At 40.8% G+C, this 15240-nt stretch overlaps 1 protein-coding gene across 2 annotated transcripts in view; it reads right to left on the reverse strand.

Moving 5' to 3' along the window:
- Window positions 1-3163: 3163 nt before the first annotated feature.
- Window positions 3164-15240, reverse strand: part of LOC130165403 (semaphorin-5B-like) — a 39220-nt gene continuing 27143 nt past the window's right edge. For both annotated transcript variants that reach the window (XM_056370649.1, XM_056370648.1), the window contains 13 exons: window positions 14606-14813; window positions 14304-14511; window positions 13414-13531; window positions 13046-13230; window positions 12525-12668; window positions 12080-12227; window positions 11106-11331; window positions 9881-10102; window positions 9625-9795; window positions 7926-8075; window positions 7758-7793; window positions 6959-7170; window positions 3164-6809 (listed from right to left, as the gene is read on the reverse strand). In XM_056370649.1, coding sequence (XP_056226624.1) covers window positions 6648-6809; window positions 6959-7170; window positions 7758-7793; window positions 7926-8075; window positions 9625-9795; window positions 9881-10102; window positions 11106-11331; window positions 12080-12227; window positions 12525-12668; window positions 13046-13230; window positions 13414-13531; window positions 14304-14511; window positions 14606-14813 — 2190 coding nt within the window. In that variant the 3' untranslated portion in view covers window positions 3164-6647. The remainder of the gene's footprint in view (window positions 6810-6958; window positions 7171-7757; window positions 7794-7925; window positions 8076-9624; window positions 9796-9880; window positions 10103-11105; window positions 11332-12079; window positions 12228-12524; window positions 12669-13045; window positions 13231-13413; window positions 13532-14303; window positions 14512-14605; window positions 14814-15240) is intronic.

Genomic DNA, 15240 nt, shown 5'->3' on the forward strand with positions numbered 1-15240 from the left:
ACATCAGAGGATGCTACTGATGACCAGACAGGTTTAATCTCCATAACATTTTACACATGTAGCCTTTACTTGACGTGTTCATGTTAATTTCATCTTGCTTGGGGTTGAAACTTTAACCTTTATTGTGTAGGAATGCAGGATAGTCACTGATTTAGATGACATCATTTAACCATAATTGATGGCCCTTCCAATTATGTCATTAAGGCATCATGATGTTTGCATCAGACTCATTTCCACACAACCTCAGAGATGTGGAAAGTTCTTTCTTTCTTTCTTTAAAAGTTAAAAAAATCAATAACACCACTTGATGTGTTGGTGGTTCAGAAAATTGTGTCCATGCCGTGCAGAAGAACAGATACAGGCACGTTTTACATCTGTCTTGTGAAGTTTTACTGCTTACAGGAGCAATGTGTTGCTATGGCTTTTCTTCTTTCGACCCTTCAAGTGGACAAAAATAACCAAAGGACACGCCGCTCCTGATACATCTCCACTACTTAGTCAGACATCTAAGTCGATGAGTGGTCCGTGCTTTTTCTGCAAGGTACCGGAGTGTCTCAACGCTCACCTGTCTGATAAAGCAGTTATATCGACTGCCTCAAAATATCTTAGTCACTATGCTTTAGATAGCCATGTCTTCCTTCATGTAGTCTGTTAAACCTGTATACCCAGAGGAATAGTCCACATATAAACCCACTTTGTTTCCTGACACTGCACGATTCCCTTTAGACAGCCTCATGGATGAAAACATCCTGCTCCACTGGCACGGATACGGAAAGCAAACAGACATTTTGTTTGTAGCTCATACAGAGGACAAATTTCAGTGTAACAGCTCTCCGTATGTGTCTGAGCACTTTTGTGTCGCCCATCAAACAAATGAGAAAGACCCACTTTGTTTCATGGACTTATGTCTTCACATGTTCAGACACACTTTGATCAAACAAGTGAATGTGGTGGATTAACTGAGTTTAAAGTGGGAGGATTAAGCTGTTTTGCTCTGGTTTTGACTGGTCAGTGTTGTAGGAGGTTAACTTCAAGCCAAAGTTTCTGTCAACTGTACAAAACAAACCAGAATAAATGGGTGGAAAATAATATTTCCAAATAGTTTTTTGACTAAGTAGTTACGTGTTATGGCTCAGTGTTATGTTTAGGTATGAGGCCTATGGTTGGAATTATGAATTAGGTTAGAAAGCACATCCCCAAAAGATCCAGGGGTAAAATTTGAAAGTGAAGATTAGATTTTGTTGCCCTGAGTTTGACCTGTCAGGCAGATGGTTATGGTTGGGAACAGTTACAGCTGTTAGGATATTACAATTTTTTTTTATGAGATGACTGAAAAAGTCTACTTGGAATTAAAAGGAATTACAAGAAAATAAAAAAACTGTACATAACAGCTTTTTAAATATAAAACTTTACACTTCAAAAACTGTAAATAATAAAATAAGGTGCTAAGTAAGTGTGCAAGTAGACAATGAATGAACCCATTTTCATGAACACGAGTGCATCTTCTATATTCTGTGTAATATTTATGGACTTTTGCTCCAGTTTTTTTTTTTTTTTTTTCTTCCAGTTGCTAAAATTCCAATGAAAAAATAAATAAATAAACACGGAGCATACAGAGTACACGACGGTCGTCTATTTTGGTGTCCCAGTGGTTTTACCAGCAGATTAAATTCTCAGACAGCAGAGTAGTGCTGCTCATCGGACTATGAACAATAAACACTAGAGTGCAGCCTGTTCAGAGCAATGATGTGAGAAGTCAGTGGTTTAAAACATTTGGCAGTGGTTGGGTCGACACTGGTCTATTATTAAAAATGTGAGGTCATCCAATCACATGGAATAAAACAGATATTAAAACATTAAAGTCAATTGCCTGCACTCATTAAAACAATTTGTCCAATTTCTGTACGTTTCTATTCAAGTCTATCCCAGCATGCAATGTGTCAAGTACAACCGAGACACACATGCACATGAGTTACAGATGTTGTGTATTAAATAGTGTTTTAATCATGCAAGAATGTGGCAGTGAGGTGTGGCTTTTTCCACTTCAGGGCTGTTATTGCAGTGATCAGGCTCAGCACACTGCACAACCACCTGTCCAGTGTTAATGGGAAACACAAACAGGATTATAGCCTCGATCACGGGAAGCAGGATTTCCAAGAAGTGAGCCTCGCGGTGCTTTTTAGCTCACGGAAGCATTAATCCCCCAGACAGCAACAGATCTGATAGAAACTTTGGAAATCTATCAATACAACATCTGCATCAACCTCCTAAAAACATCTGTAAAACAGCATATATGTCCATTTAGGCTGTGTGAGTGCCTATGAGGGTTATGGGGCCAAGAGGAGCTAAGTGGAGTCCATATGGGAGCTTATCCTCAGCTACACCATGTGTCCATTTACAGTATAGTGACAAAGGAACAGTAGGGTCCAAATGGGTCCAAATGCCCTTCCCTTTTTCAGGTGCTTCTATTGCTTCTATTATTCAGCAGCCACAATCTCTTGACCTGAAATATAGAAACTTAATTGCCATGCTATACAGAGACCTGAAGGTCTTTACGACTTACCTGCCAGCTGTCTGCTCTCAAGTCCTGTCAATTATTAAAGACAAGAGGCAGGCTGATGGAGTGAAGTCACTAAAAGAGGAGCACCTTGTCTTCCTGCTTGTGCATCAGTCCGAACCACTTAAATGAGAAAAAAAAATCCACCTTAAATTGGTTAAAAAAAGCTTTCAGCAATGAACTCTTCACTTTTTTTTTTTTTTTTTTACATTTTGTTGTGTAGTGTTGGGATTTGGATAGTTGGCTAAACTGAATTATTTCCAGAAGACAAATGAGCTTAAATAAAGAAATAAAGATCAGAAAGAAGTGGAAGAAAATATTACCTCAGCTACTGTAGGTGCTGATTAATCAATAAGTCGATTGGCAGATTATTCAGCTACGTGTTTCATAATTGGTTTATCATTTGGACACTTTCTCAAGCAAAATGCTGAAAATTCAGACTCCAGCCTCTCAACTCTGAATATTTTCAATTTTTTTTCCCACAAATCTTTAACATCCTGTTGTAAAGTTCTATCATAGGTAAGGTAGGTTTTAATAAATAAAAAAATCACTATATCCTCTCTCTGTTAAAAATCATGGTTAAGCTTTTTGCATGGATAATCAAAATATTGGCACCAAAATTGATTTATTCATCTTGATTTTTTTTTTTACAGTGTGCATTATACAAAAATATAGAGTACCAAAAGTTCACAGTGTCCAAAAGGCAGTGATTAGTCATATTCACACCGATCATAATCAGCAGAAGTGTTTTTGGGAGCAAAACAAATTTCCATTTAGGGATCAATCAACAAATTGTGAGGATTTGCTGATATCAGATTTCACAACAAAGGCAAAACACAAACGTCTAAAAATGAGTGTTTCCATTGTCTTGGCCAAATACAAACAAACATATCTGTACAGTTTACACAAACATGTTTTGTATATTCATGTATCAGTGCATGCTGTTATTTGTACGCAAGCACCGAAACTTAAACACACACATTATCAGGGCTGTTTGTCTCATGCTACATAACACTGCAAATGTTGACACCTGAATTCATTTCGTGGTATTTACAATTCAGAAGCAAGATACTGTATGCAAGATACATTTCACAGCACAGATGAACTTAAATATCAACAATGTCGTCATGGAGAGAAGAAGAAAACTCAGATGGTGAATATTTGAACATGTTTTAAAGGTTTAACATTATTTAAAGCACCTATGTGTATATTTGTCTGTGACTTTAGTCAGATATTATCCTGGTGGTTTACAGTTTTGTTTGTAGAATAATGAGAAATCCCAGAAAATGTCAGATTCATGAATGTAGGGGGCGGGGTGAGTGTATATTTTTCATCTTACCAGCAGAAGTGGCTAAAATCTTTAAACACTACATATTGTGTCTTTCATAGCCTTATGATTTGTTTATTTTTTCAGCAGTACAACTTGTGAAAATGTTTTATTTTACATGTCTGTAATGTCAGAGTGATTCTTTTAATAATTTCAGCGACGCTTCCTGCAAACATCGGTACTTATTACAGGGAAAACAGAGACAGCTCAATCGCTAAACTTCCAGTTGATTAATTCCAATTAAATTTCCAGTCTTACGTCGGTGTACAGCGAGTCAGCTGAACGTGTTTACAGGCATGCATATTCACCATGTATGAATAACAACATATATAGAGAATAATGTTTCCAATAATAAAGGACACATGAATATCTTCTTGGTTTTAAATGGAGCAACACTATCAATGACGCTCCTGTTTCCCCCTGCAATCCGTACGAATGTATACAGTTTTTTTTTCCAGGAAACTTCTTGGAAATGATGTGTTTGTATATCACAGGGATCATGTAACACACAATCCACAGTTTGTTGAAATAAGCGGCAGAAAAGTGAGAAACATTTTTATATAAGTGTCTGATAAATGTCACACTTCATCCAGGAGGTGAGTGTCTGATCTCAAACCTCACATGCTTGAAAATTCACATACAGACAAACAACCATGCACACTCACATTCACATCTATGGACAATTTAGAATATCCACTTCATAGAAATTGTATGATTTTGGATTGTGGGAGGAAAATCATGCAAGGTCAAGGAATGTGTTTTTTTTCTCCAAATGTTCTCACTATTAGTTGTATTCAGAAGAATAAGAGAAAAAATAGTTATAGTCCATGAAAATCGCTTTTGCCTTGCCTTACATCAAACCAGTGTTTAGCATGTTTTATCAAAACAAATTTCAAAGTTATAACTTAATTAAAATTCTGCAGAACATTGTCTACATACAAGTCTTGTACTTGTACTAGTCAGTGTTTTCCACTCAGTTCAGTACACCATGAAAAAACAAGATATAAAGACTTGAAACCTGCTTGAGCAAGTTAATCCATCACAGTTATACATATTGTTGTGTTACTTTTGCCAAAGTTTTACCTTTTACCTTTTTGTTGAAAAGCCTGTGGCTGATTTATGATGTGTTCATGCGCTTGTGAGGGGCTCTGAAATGTACAGGTATAGCTGTATTTTATTTGGTGAGTTGTTGAGCAATAACCTTAATGCATTACAATCCAGAAAACAGGAGTGGGTGACAAAAATCAAAAAATGCCCCTTATATAGTAGAAAATCAATCTTTTTTTTTTTTTTTTCAGGAGATAGATACAACACCCCTAAAACAATTCATCTAATCTACTGACAGAAAAGTCAGCAGACTGCAGTGATGTACAGTACATAGTGAGGCTGGTCAAAGACGTCCTCTTCAGTGTTTTCTGCTGTGGACGCTGCTAAACATTAAAATTAAAGCAAATAAGCCAGAAATCTGCAAGTCTCTGTTCATTTGTTCCCTCCATTCACACGCAGTGAAGAATGATGTCGGGATGTTTTGTAGAACAGATAGTTTGTCTGTTTTTTTTTTGTTTTGTTTTTTTACAGATATCAGTCTTTACTGAGGCAACCGACACTTAGCAAGTGTCCAAGCTGCCTATATAGTCCATATACAGTATTACTAAGTCCTCTGAGCTCACCTGCCAAAAATGCATAAAATACATAACCAGCAGATGAGTCTCTTCTCAGTCCAGTGGAAATCCAGGTACGTACAGTGTCTGAAGTTTAGCTGAAGCCCTGGACCTCGGGGTCCTACCCTGCTTTCACACTGCCCTGAGCACAAGTGGAGCACCTCAGGGTGGGTGAAGTGAGAGGAGGTTTCAGTTGTAAGTGGGTGTTTGAGAGCATGGTTCCTCCTTGAGGAGGGGAGGGCGGCAGTAGGTTGGTAAATGTGCAAAGCCCTTCAAGAAATAGGATATTTTGGGTGATATGCTTATTTGCTTTGTTCCAGGGAGTGAAAAGAAAACATAAGCATCGATATCAATCTCATGTCTGTGCGTTAAGTACAGAGTTGCATTCAGGACGTAGCTGGCTATTTAGCTTTGCACGTAGACTGGAAGCAGGGGGAAACCTGGCTCTGTCCACACTGCCACTTTTGCCACTTTTTAAAAAACACTTTTAAAACCCGTACCTCATTTGTTTAATCCATTAAAAATGAGATGCAACTTGTTAGTTAGTAGCATTAGAGGTGTTGGTATGTGTGTGTTTTTGAATTCAGGCTAGCTGTTTCCCCTCTCTTCCAGTGTTTATGCTATGCTAAGCTAAGCTAACCATCTCCTGGCTCCAATGTGATATTTAACGGGCAAAATGAGAGTTGTATCTGCTAATCTAACATTCAGAAATAAAGTGTATTTCCCAAAATGTCAAACTATTCCTTTCATTTATTAATTACTTGTCCACTGTACCATGCTCTGAACCATCTCATACTGTCCTCTGCACACATGCAGCAACTTAAAAACTGCACATAATGCAGTGGTACGTGCCTCTCACACCTAAATACAATGGGATTTCACTGTGGTTGTCACAGAATTTAAAGATTGAAACTACTCTGTATTGAAGAAATAATGAGGAATACACAGATCAAAACAACTTACTGGAACATTAGAACATGATTTTGGTGTTTAAGACTTTCTCGACCAACAGGACAATCTATCATAATCTTGGTTGTATTTGTTTTGAATGAGGAAACCCTTCAGGTTGGTGTTTGTGGTAGTGTTAGAGCCTTGCCTCCTCTCAGCTGTGCATGTAGGTCCTGCAGGGAGAGTCTGGATGGAAGTCGTACTTGCTCAGGCTGGGAGGATAGTAGGTGGTGGTGAACATATTGCTGGAGGGCAGAGGGGAGGAGAAGTGGTTGCACGTCTCGTCGTTCACGTGGAGATTGTTCTTGTTTAGCGTCTACAGTGTAGAGACAAGATTTTTGTTGTCAGATAAAGGCACAAAGAGCAGCAATTAACAACTTTTCTCCCCCTTATTTTTTCTTGTCTCTCTACAGAGTCAAGATCAACCGACTGCACCACTGCTAAGACCTCATAAAACCAGCCTACCTTAAACTCCATGGGGATGTACTTCTCATTCTTTGGCGCGGTGTTGCCCTGCTTGTTGTAGGTGAGGTGGTTGGGTGTACTGGGGTGGATGACTGCTGACTCCGCCGACGGCCGGTTCAGGTGGTGGCAGTAGGTGTAGGCCAGCGCCGACAGTAACGCTGCAGCAAAGAAACTAGCTAGGCCCACCGCTACCAACTGGAACAAGGTGAAGGCTGGAAGCAGAGGGGTGGGAGCAGAGGGCAAAAAAACGGCGTCAACTTGCAGAAATAATAACTCTAACTCAGACTACACAATGAAAAGAAAACAAATAGCACATTCGATTTTGTGGAAGTGGAAATTGAATGGACTTATGGTAATTATAGGAGGGTGTAATTATTAAGATTCATCCTCTAGGGACCATGAATATCTAGAGGTTTTCAGAGATATCAAGTCGAGGGACAAGTGGCAGGAAACAAGGACTTCAAACTGAAAATTGATGTTACCTGGCTGCAATGAAACGTTAACAAAGGACCAATAATGGTTCCACACTTAAGCCTGTCCCACGCCACATGGGGCCAAAGCCACAAACAAAAGTCAATATGCTACCAACTGTGTGGTGCACAGGCGAAAAAAAAAAAAAAAAAAAGCCAATAACTTTGTAACCTTGGGACAATAACTAGGTGTTGCAGCATGTTCAGAGACTGCAATCAAACCGAGGTGACATTGACTTGCTTCGGATGCAACAGGAGAGAGGGAATTATAGTAATAGGTAAACACATACAGGAGATGAAATGGAAAGATGTCACTTGCTTTGACTTACATCCACAGCTGTGTTCCTCCTGTCCAGGTAGAATGACTGGAGAAAGACAAACAGAAAATATCAACTGCAGCTCAAATATCTCTTAATTTCTACAGACACAGAGTGAAGTCAGCATTACATTGCGTCTGATTAAACGTTTTAATCATCCTCATAAGACCATGTGTTTACCTGGCACCTCATGGGGCTGGCATGGCCTGGACTGGGTGAGGTTGCCCTGGCAGGGACTGGCCTCAGCCTCCTGTTCCTCGCCACAGCGTCGAGTGCGATGCTGCAGACCCTCGTCATCACAATCCCCCCACTCCGTCCACCCACCCCAACCTGATGACCAAAAGAAAAGAGCAGAGAGAAATAATGAAAGCTTGAGAGTCAGAGAGAGAACCTGAAACAAAGGCCAATAGCTGGGTTTCTTTCCAGGTAGGTGTTGCTTTAAATGAATCTCTTAACGCTATAATGCTTTTCTAAAATCTACATATACATAAAAAAAAAATGCTCAAATATCTCTTGGCTGAGGTAGAAAGGTTTGCATATTGATAAAAATAAGATGCCCTAAATGTTGACTGAAACAGATTTGTTCAATAAACGATGTTTTGGGATCTGCTTCTGTGTCCTTATCTTCTTGGTACATATCCTGCAGTGCAGACATAGCATCGGCATATCACTGCCAACCTATATTAAACACCTCCACTTCAAAAGAAAGCCCTAAAAAGATATTTATTTAGAAATTAATTGGATTATGTAACAAGACCTGGCCCACATGTGCTGGTTAGGAGATGACTCAGGAACAGCAGTAGGAATTCTGCATATTGGCTAACCCTAAAAAGACTGCAAGAGGTAGCTGTCTTGTCCTTCTCCTTACTGTGCATTCACACAGTCAGAAACAAAGTCAAACGGCCACTGACAGGAAGCCAGTGACCAGAGAAACTGTGTGGACGGCTAACAAGAAATGTTGGCCGCAGTGCAGTGGTCATCATCACTCAACAGCCAGAGTTCAGCCTCCTTGTGTTTCCTGCTGGGGTTATTTGTTTACTGAACAAAAGTGTAAAATGGATGAGAAGTTGATTACACCAATTTGCTTCCCATGTCTCTACTTACAAATGAATGGAGGTATACAACGGTTGCATCCATCCATCTTTGGATCAGTTGTAAAAATGTGAGGCTAGTTTATTAATGTTTTTTTTTTTTTATTTCTGACTTTGAGCCAATGCATGCTGGGATAAGCTCCAACAACCATGTTGTTTGCCTTCTGAACACAAATATTGATTCACCACTTGCTGTGTGGGTGAGATTTCCCATCAGCATCCATATAAACACCATTATTTAATCTAGGGTGACAGGGGGAATCTATGGAGAATATTTATGGTGTAATGATTATGATAAATGACAATAAGCTCTGTATAGCACTTTCCAAGCCAAAGTTACAAAGTCCTTAAACCTGGAAAAATGTCTAAAACAAAAAAAATGGTTGTCAAAATATGCAAAGTATTGTAATCCATAACAAATGATTTGTTGATGTGATAGAAGAAGATAAAAAATGACCAGATTTACATGGAGGAGAAAATTTCCTCAACAGGTTCTTAACATGAACATTCTGTGTCATCATTTTACTCACTGTGTGAATCTCTGATCTGATCAATGACTCCGAGAAAACTGCAAAGCCATTATGTGTGCACTCATTACATTACATTATTCATTTTACTCAAAAATCAGAAATCCCACAGAAGAACACAGTAGCTTTAAGGTTACTATAGCAGCTCTATGCTAACAGCTCTATCCATGTGGGGTGGGGGCGCTCCTTTTTTGTTTCAGCCACATTTTGTGTTTCACAGAAAAAACCTTCTGCAGTGCGACTTTACATATGCTTTCATACCTTCACAAGCGTGTGTGTTGCAGAGGGCCTCTTCGGTGTGCAGGCCTATACAGATGTCTCCTCCATTGGCAGGGGGTGGGTTGCTACACGTCCGAGTCCGCTGGTAGTGTCCGCCCCCACAGCTGGACGAGCACTGGGACCAGGAGGACCAGCAAGACCAGGCCCCACTCACTGGTACACACACATACAATAAACTTTATCTATACAATTTAAATTTTCTGCTTTTGCATCTAAACTGCCGAAACTTTGCAGTTACCTGGACAGGGTTGAGTGTTGCAGTCCTGATACTCCACAGGGGATCCTACGCAGGCGTTTGGGTTGGTCCTGCCCTCCGCCGTCGAGCAGCTACGTTTCCGGGTTCGGAAGCCTCTGGAACACTGCTGTGAACAGCTGGACCACGTTTCCCAGGATGCCCAGCGAGCACCTTGGGGCTGGGTCAGAGTTCGGCCACTAGTCTTCACCAAGTCTTCAACCAGGGCTGGAAAACACATTTTATTTGCTTTATTGAAAACTAAAATCACCATATATGAAGGAATGATTTTTTTCAGTCCTTCACATGATAAGAGAGAGAAAAGTGAAACAACTTTCACTCATCATCATTTGACACAACCTGCTAAATGAGTGAATGCTCAGAAAATCAAAGCTTTGAATTCTTTTTGAGATCAAATAAGAATCGCAGAACTTTATCTCTTTATTGCCAAACTCAGCAGACAGACAACTTGTCATGAAACATTAATTAGTGACGTGCAATGTGGGTCAGGTTGAAAAATGAACTGGTTTTCCCTGAACACCCACACACACACACATAAGCAGCCATAATCACAAATTATTTACATATGAATCAGGAGTAGTTCCTGAGGCTTCTAAATGAGGCCAGCACAAATATTTAATTCTGTTCTTTTTTTCTCTATTTGCAAGAGGATGAGAGCAGACACACAAAATGACATCTTCAGATCATCAGTTATTTTGGACTAAATATCCAAAATGATTTCATATCCAAATCCCATTTTTATGGTGTATGAAATAATCCAGAGTCCATGAAGAGGAACACCTGCATGTCCCTGAGGAGTGAAGGAAGTGGACATCTGCTTCCCCATAATGGTTCAATGATGTTTAATCAATCTGCTGATTGATATCCACAGACAGGAAACCAGCTGTGTTTATTATGGCAACCTGGGAGTTATGCCACCAAACAGCACTGTTTAAAAACCCAGACAGATGCAGTTTTATAGAGTTGGACCAGGCTTTGCTTTGCTCTCAACCTGTTTAATCCAAGTTAAGCAGCTGCACAAAAACAAAGACTCACAACATCAAACCTAAAAAGTTTCCCTCAGTGACACGGCCCCCGGGATACACCTGCATTCTAACGGGTAACCACTGCACCAGCTGTGCCTCAAAACGTGGCTGCATTTGTGATTTGCAGAGTGAGAAGGGAGAGAGTTGCTGATGTTAGTTGTTCCCCGCTAATTGTCTTTACTTACAGTCGGTCTGACAGGCTCCAGACCCGTCATTGGGACAGAACCGGGTCTCCATCTTCTTCTTGCCCAGCTGGAGCTGCTGGGGGTCGGGTAGCAGCGCCCGGCAGGTGTACCTGAATCTCTGCTCTTGTCGTGACCCATCATGACTGACATTGACTGGCATCCAGGGAGTCCAGGGGGTGTTGCGGCGTACTTCAGGGCAAGCCTCCAGGTTACAGACCTTATACTCCTGGAAGACACAATGGATGAAGCCTATAACCATTAATGCTAAAAAAAAAAAACTGTAAACCCATTTCTGTGTCACAGATTGAAGCTTGTTTGCTTTATCTCCCAAAGCCATACATCCCGTGTTTCCAGTAATTCACTCTTAACATCTTGCAGAGACACATTGCTACCCTAATAGATTCTGCTAAACAACGCTCATATTGCAGTTTTTCCTGGAGGGAGTTAATTATGCATCTAATTACTGTGCTGAATGGGACTATTTAAACAAGGCTGCATCTAGCTGTAGACATAAAATGATGCTTCACAGTTATTTCTTACGGAGCATATTAATCATGGTGTAAGAAATATAACATTAAAAATCTTCCATTTTACATATGCTGGCCTGCATCCACAGCTTAAACCCCAGGTCTCACTGATGGGTGTTAACACTGAAGCTCATATAAGACAGTATAGTGTAAGGCTAACAGAATGTGCCTGACACCAAACAGCTACAGTCTTTTTGCCATGCTAGCAAAGTGTCAGTTCATTTTTTTTGTGTTTTGATTCTTTTCAAGTTTGATGTGGTTTTATTTTATGGGTATTTATTTACTATGCTCTGCAAGTTTGGGGTAGATATTCATATTCCTCACAGAATTAACCCGTTCTCATTAAGAGATTTGCTCCGCTCTGGCTCCATCATCAGGTCTAATTGGAAACTTTGTGGACTGTGGACTGTAAATTTGTTATTTTTTAATATCCAAGCACTGCAATACCGTGGCACATCCAGGACAAGTGTTTCCGTTCTCACAGGTTCTGGTCCTGGAGTGGACCCCACCTCCACATTCAGCACTGCAGTGAGCCCAGGGGCTCCACGCTGTCCACAACACTGGCAGGGGACAAGGCTTTTTCTCATTGCACAGCCTGGAAACACAAAGACCTCACTTAGACTTGGTGTCAATAAAGACTCTTTATCTGGATTAACAGTAGTGAATGAATGATAAAGTCTACCTGGTTTTATTTATTGGCTGTGAAGCTTCAATGTTTCAGGAATACTTCAAATCTCAAACATCTGGCTGAAACAATGGTGACATTTGTGCCCAGACAGACAAGGTTTCTACTGATGTCATTTCTATCCAAAGTGGTGACGTTTTAAATCTTAACAATGCCTTGCAGTAATGATGACAGTGGTGATGATTACATCTTCACGTTCCTCCTCACCTCTCCTCTCGACCCTGGCCGACACAAATTCGACCGCCGTGGCGAGGCGAGGGGTTGTTGCAGGACCGCTGCCTCACTTCAAATCCGATGCCACAAGTGCTGCTGCACTGGCCCCATGAGGACCAGGGAGTCCAGCCGCCGTTCCTGAGGAGCAGGATGCGAGAGAGGAAATGTAAATACTGTTACATGTAACTCAGGAATCACAAGAGCTCCGCTTTCATCAACCTTGTTTCCAGTTAGGCCCACCGCTACCAAACGTTAGCAACTACCTCGCAAAGGTAGCAACAGCTGAAGATGATGAGCCAAATATTTCACAATGACAACTTCACAACTAGCTTCATTGCCTTCGACCTATTCATTAGTCCATTATCCACTCTCTCCTTTAATGAGGTGATATTAGGTTGTATTAATATACCAGATTTTCAGATTTAATAAACTAGATTTCCCTGGTAATTGATCTCTGAAGTACTGAAGATTACTCCTTGATTTGAGATTATGAATATCTGCATAAACAGATGTACCTAGAACAGTTTGCCACCTGGATGGTGGGGCCCTTGCATTCGACGCCACCACAGCGGGCCGCCGGTCCGTCACATGAGCGGGAGCGACACGCACAGCTGCTGATGGAGCCCTCGCCGTCATCGTGGTTACAGGGCTGCCACGGTGCCCAAGGTCCAAAACCACCATCCTGCGTTAGGTTCCTCATCTCCAGAAAGGATTTGAGGTGAACATGAAAAGTTAGATTTAATCTCAGGTAAATGAAAGAAGAATCAATGGATGGATGATAGTTTTTAGACATTTTTTACAAATTAACTTCCCATTACCAGCTAAGCATTTTTAAATACATTTAGAGTACGGACCCTTGCACAGGAGTAAGTGTGTGTCTTACTGGGCACTCTGTGATGTTTTGGGTCCACTGGTTCATGTTGGAGCTCTCCTCGATGGTGGTGCAGCGCTTCTGTTTGTGATCCCAGCCACAGTAGGGGTCCCGAGCTTCCATGCAGTAACTAATATGAGATCAAACAGTCAGTCAGTAATTGTTTAAGTTGCAGAATTTTCCAGATTCCCTGCGACACAGTCGTGTTTGCGATGAAATGCTGATTCAAAATGATGTCAAAAACTCCAGTAGTCTGCACATTTCGACAGTCTCCAATCAGCAGGATTGTCTAGTAAAGTATTTTCTCTCTATCAAAGAACTTCTGTTGTGTTTTAAGTAGCAGGACTGAGAGAGGGGCTAATATTGAAAAACTACTGTACATCATACAGTGTTTTGTAAGGTTGTCAGGATATTCTATTAGTGCATTCACTGTGAACAAATTCATTAACAGCCTACTTATTTAATGTCTGCTCTGAAGCTTGCCAAAATATGGACTGACAGTCCAAAAGTAGTTTCTTCACAGGGAAAATAAAATGGGCTCTTAACATAATCATCTTTGTCAGCGTTTGCTTTGGGTCTTTCAGACTTGGACACCCACGTGTGTTTGTGTCTTTAATGGCAGAGAGTTCATAAATCTTTTTTATTTTTAAGTTGAGTTAGTAGATTTGCACACTCACCGACACCAGCAGAAAATCCATAGACTGAGCAGGCTCACAGATCTTAAGTGTAACTTTTACTAAAAGATTGTGGGTTTGCATATGCTTTATACTTGAATTATATATTACATCTTATTCATACTGTTATATCTCCCTTGTTTTGTTCATCCTCCGTCAAAGCTGCGCTCTTTCTTTTTTGTTAAATTACTACAATAAACGTCTATACATCTGATAAAAGGACTGTACCGTTCGGAGGGATAGCTGGAGCATCGCTCTAATGGGATCTTCACCAATCTGTCATCAAGTCCCACAAACAAGGACCTGTCACTTTGGAGGATTTGCAGGCTCTTGATTGGCCCGATTTGCCCTTCAGGGAGGATCCTGAGCTCCTCCAGGTAGCAGCCATGGAGGCTTTTATTGGTTGTGGAGAGAGCCTTCAGGATGGTGCCATATTCTGTCAAGATGGAGTAGGAGAAAAGTTCTGTAAATCAGAAATGTAATTGATTATTTTATTTTTGGTCAGCCCCAGCTCTGTCCCTGTCACCCACCGGTGCCGATGTACATGACATGGTAGAGGGTGTCTCGGCCTTGCACGATGTCCACCACCAGTTTGGAGAAGCGCAGGTTGTCCTGGGTGAGCAGAGGGTTGATGGTCACCGGCTGGACCACGTCGTTCATCAGGAAGAGTCGCTGGGCGTCCTGGAGGCTGCGCTCCGTCAGGTTCCCCCCGGGTCCTCCCTCCTCCAGCGTGCCACACTGAAGATCGAAGAGGGAAGGCTCAGTGTGAAGTGTTCAGGATGTAGGTTGTTCAACAAAACACCCAAGTAGCTAATTTTACTGATTAGTTTGCCCTCAACCTAAGAAGATGAACTAAAAACAGACCTTTGTGATGCTGGTCATACACAGGTGTAACTAAGAACATTAATTCATACATTTCAATAGACAAGTCTGAGTCATCTGCTTGCCATTTTTAGCTGCAGGTTTGTATTACTGACAGTGTAAGTATATGCTAAATAAATGCAAATCAAAAATAACTAAACTATTGCATATGAAATGAGGAAATGCTTATATAATTTACAATGGCCCTACAGCTCAGCTTGGATAGGACTTTGTATATGTGTTGGAAACCTGCCAAGCACTTATTCCTGGAGGTTTATATGATGGTAATGAGCTTGAATTTTTA

This window comes from Seriola aureovittata, chromosome 24, assembly GCF_021018895.1.
Source record: "Seriola aureovittata isolate HTS-2021-v1 ecotype China chromosome 24, ASM2101889v1, whole genome shotgun sequence".
NCBI lineage: Eukaryota > Metazoa > Chordata > Actinopteri > Carangiformes > Carangidae > Seriola > Seriola aureovittata.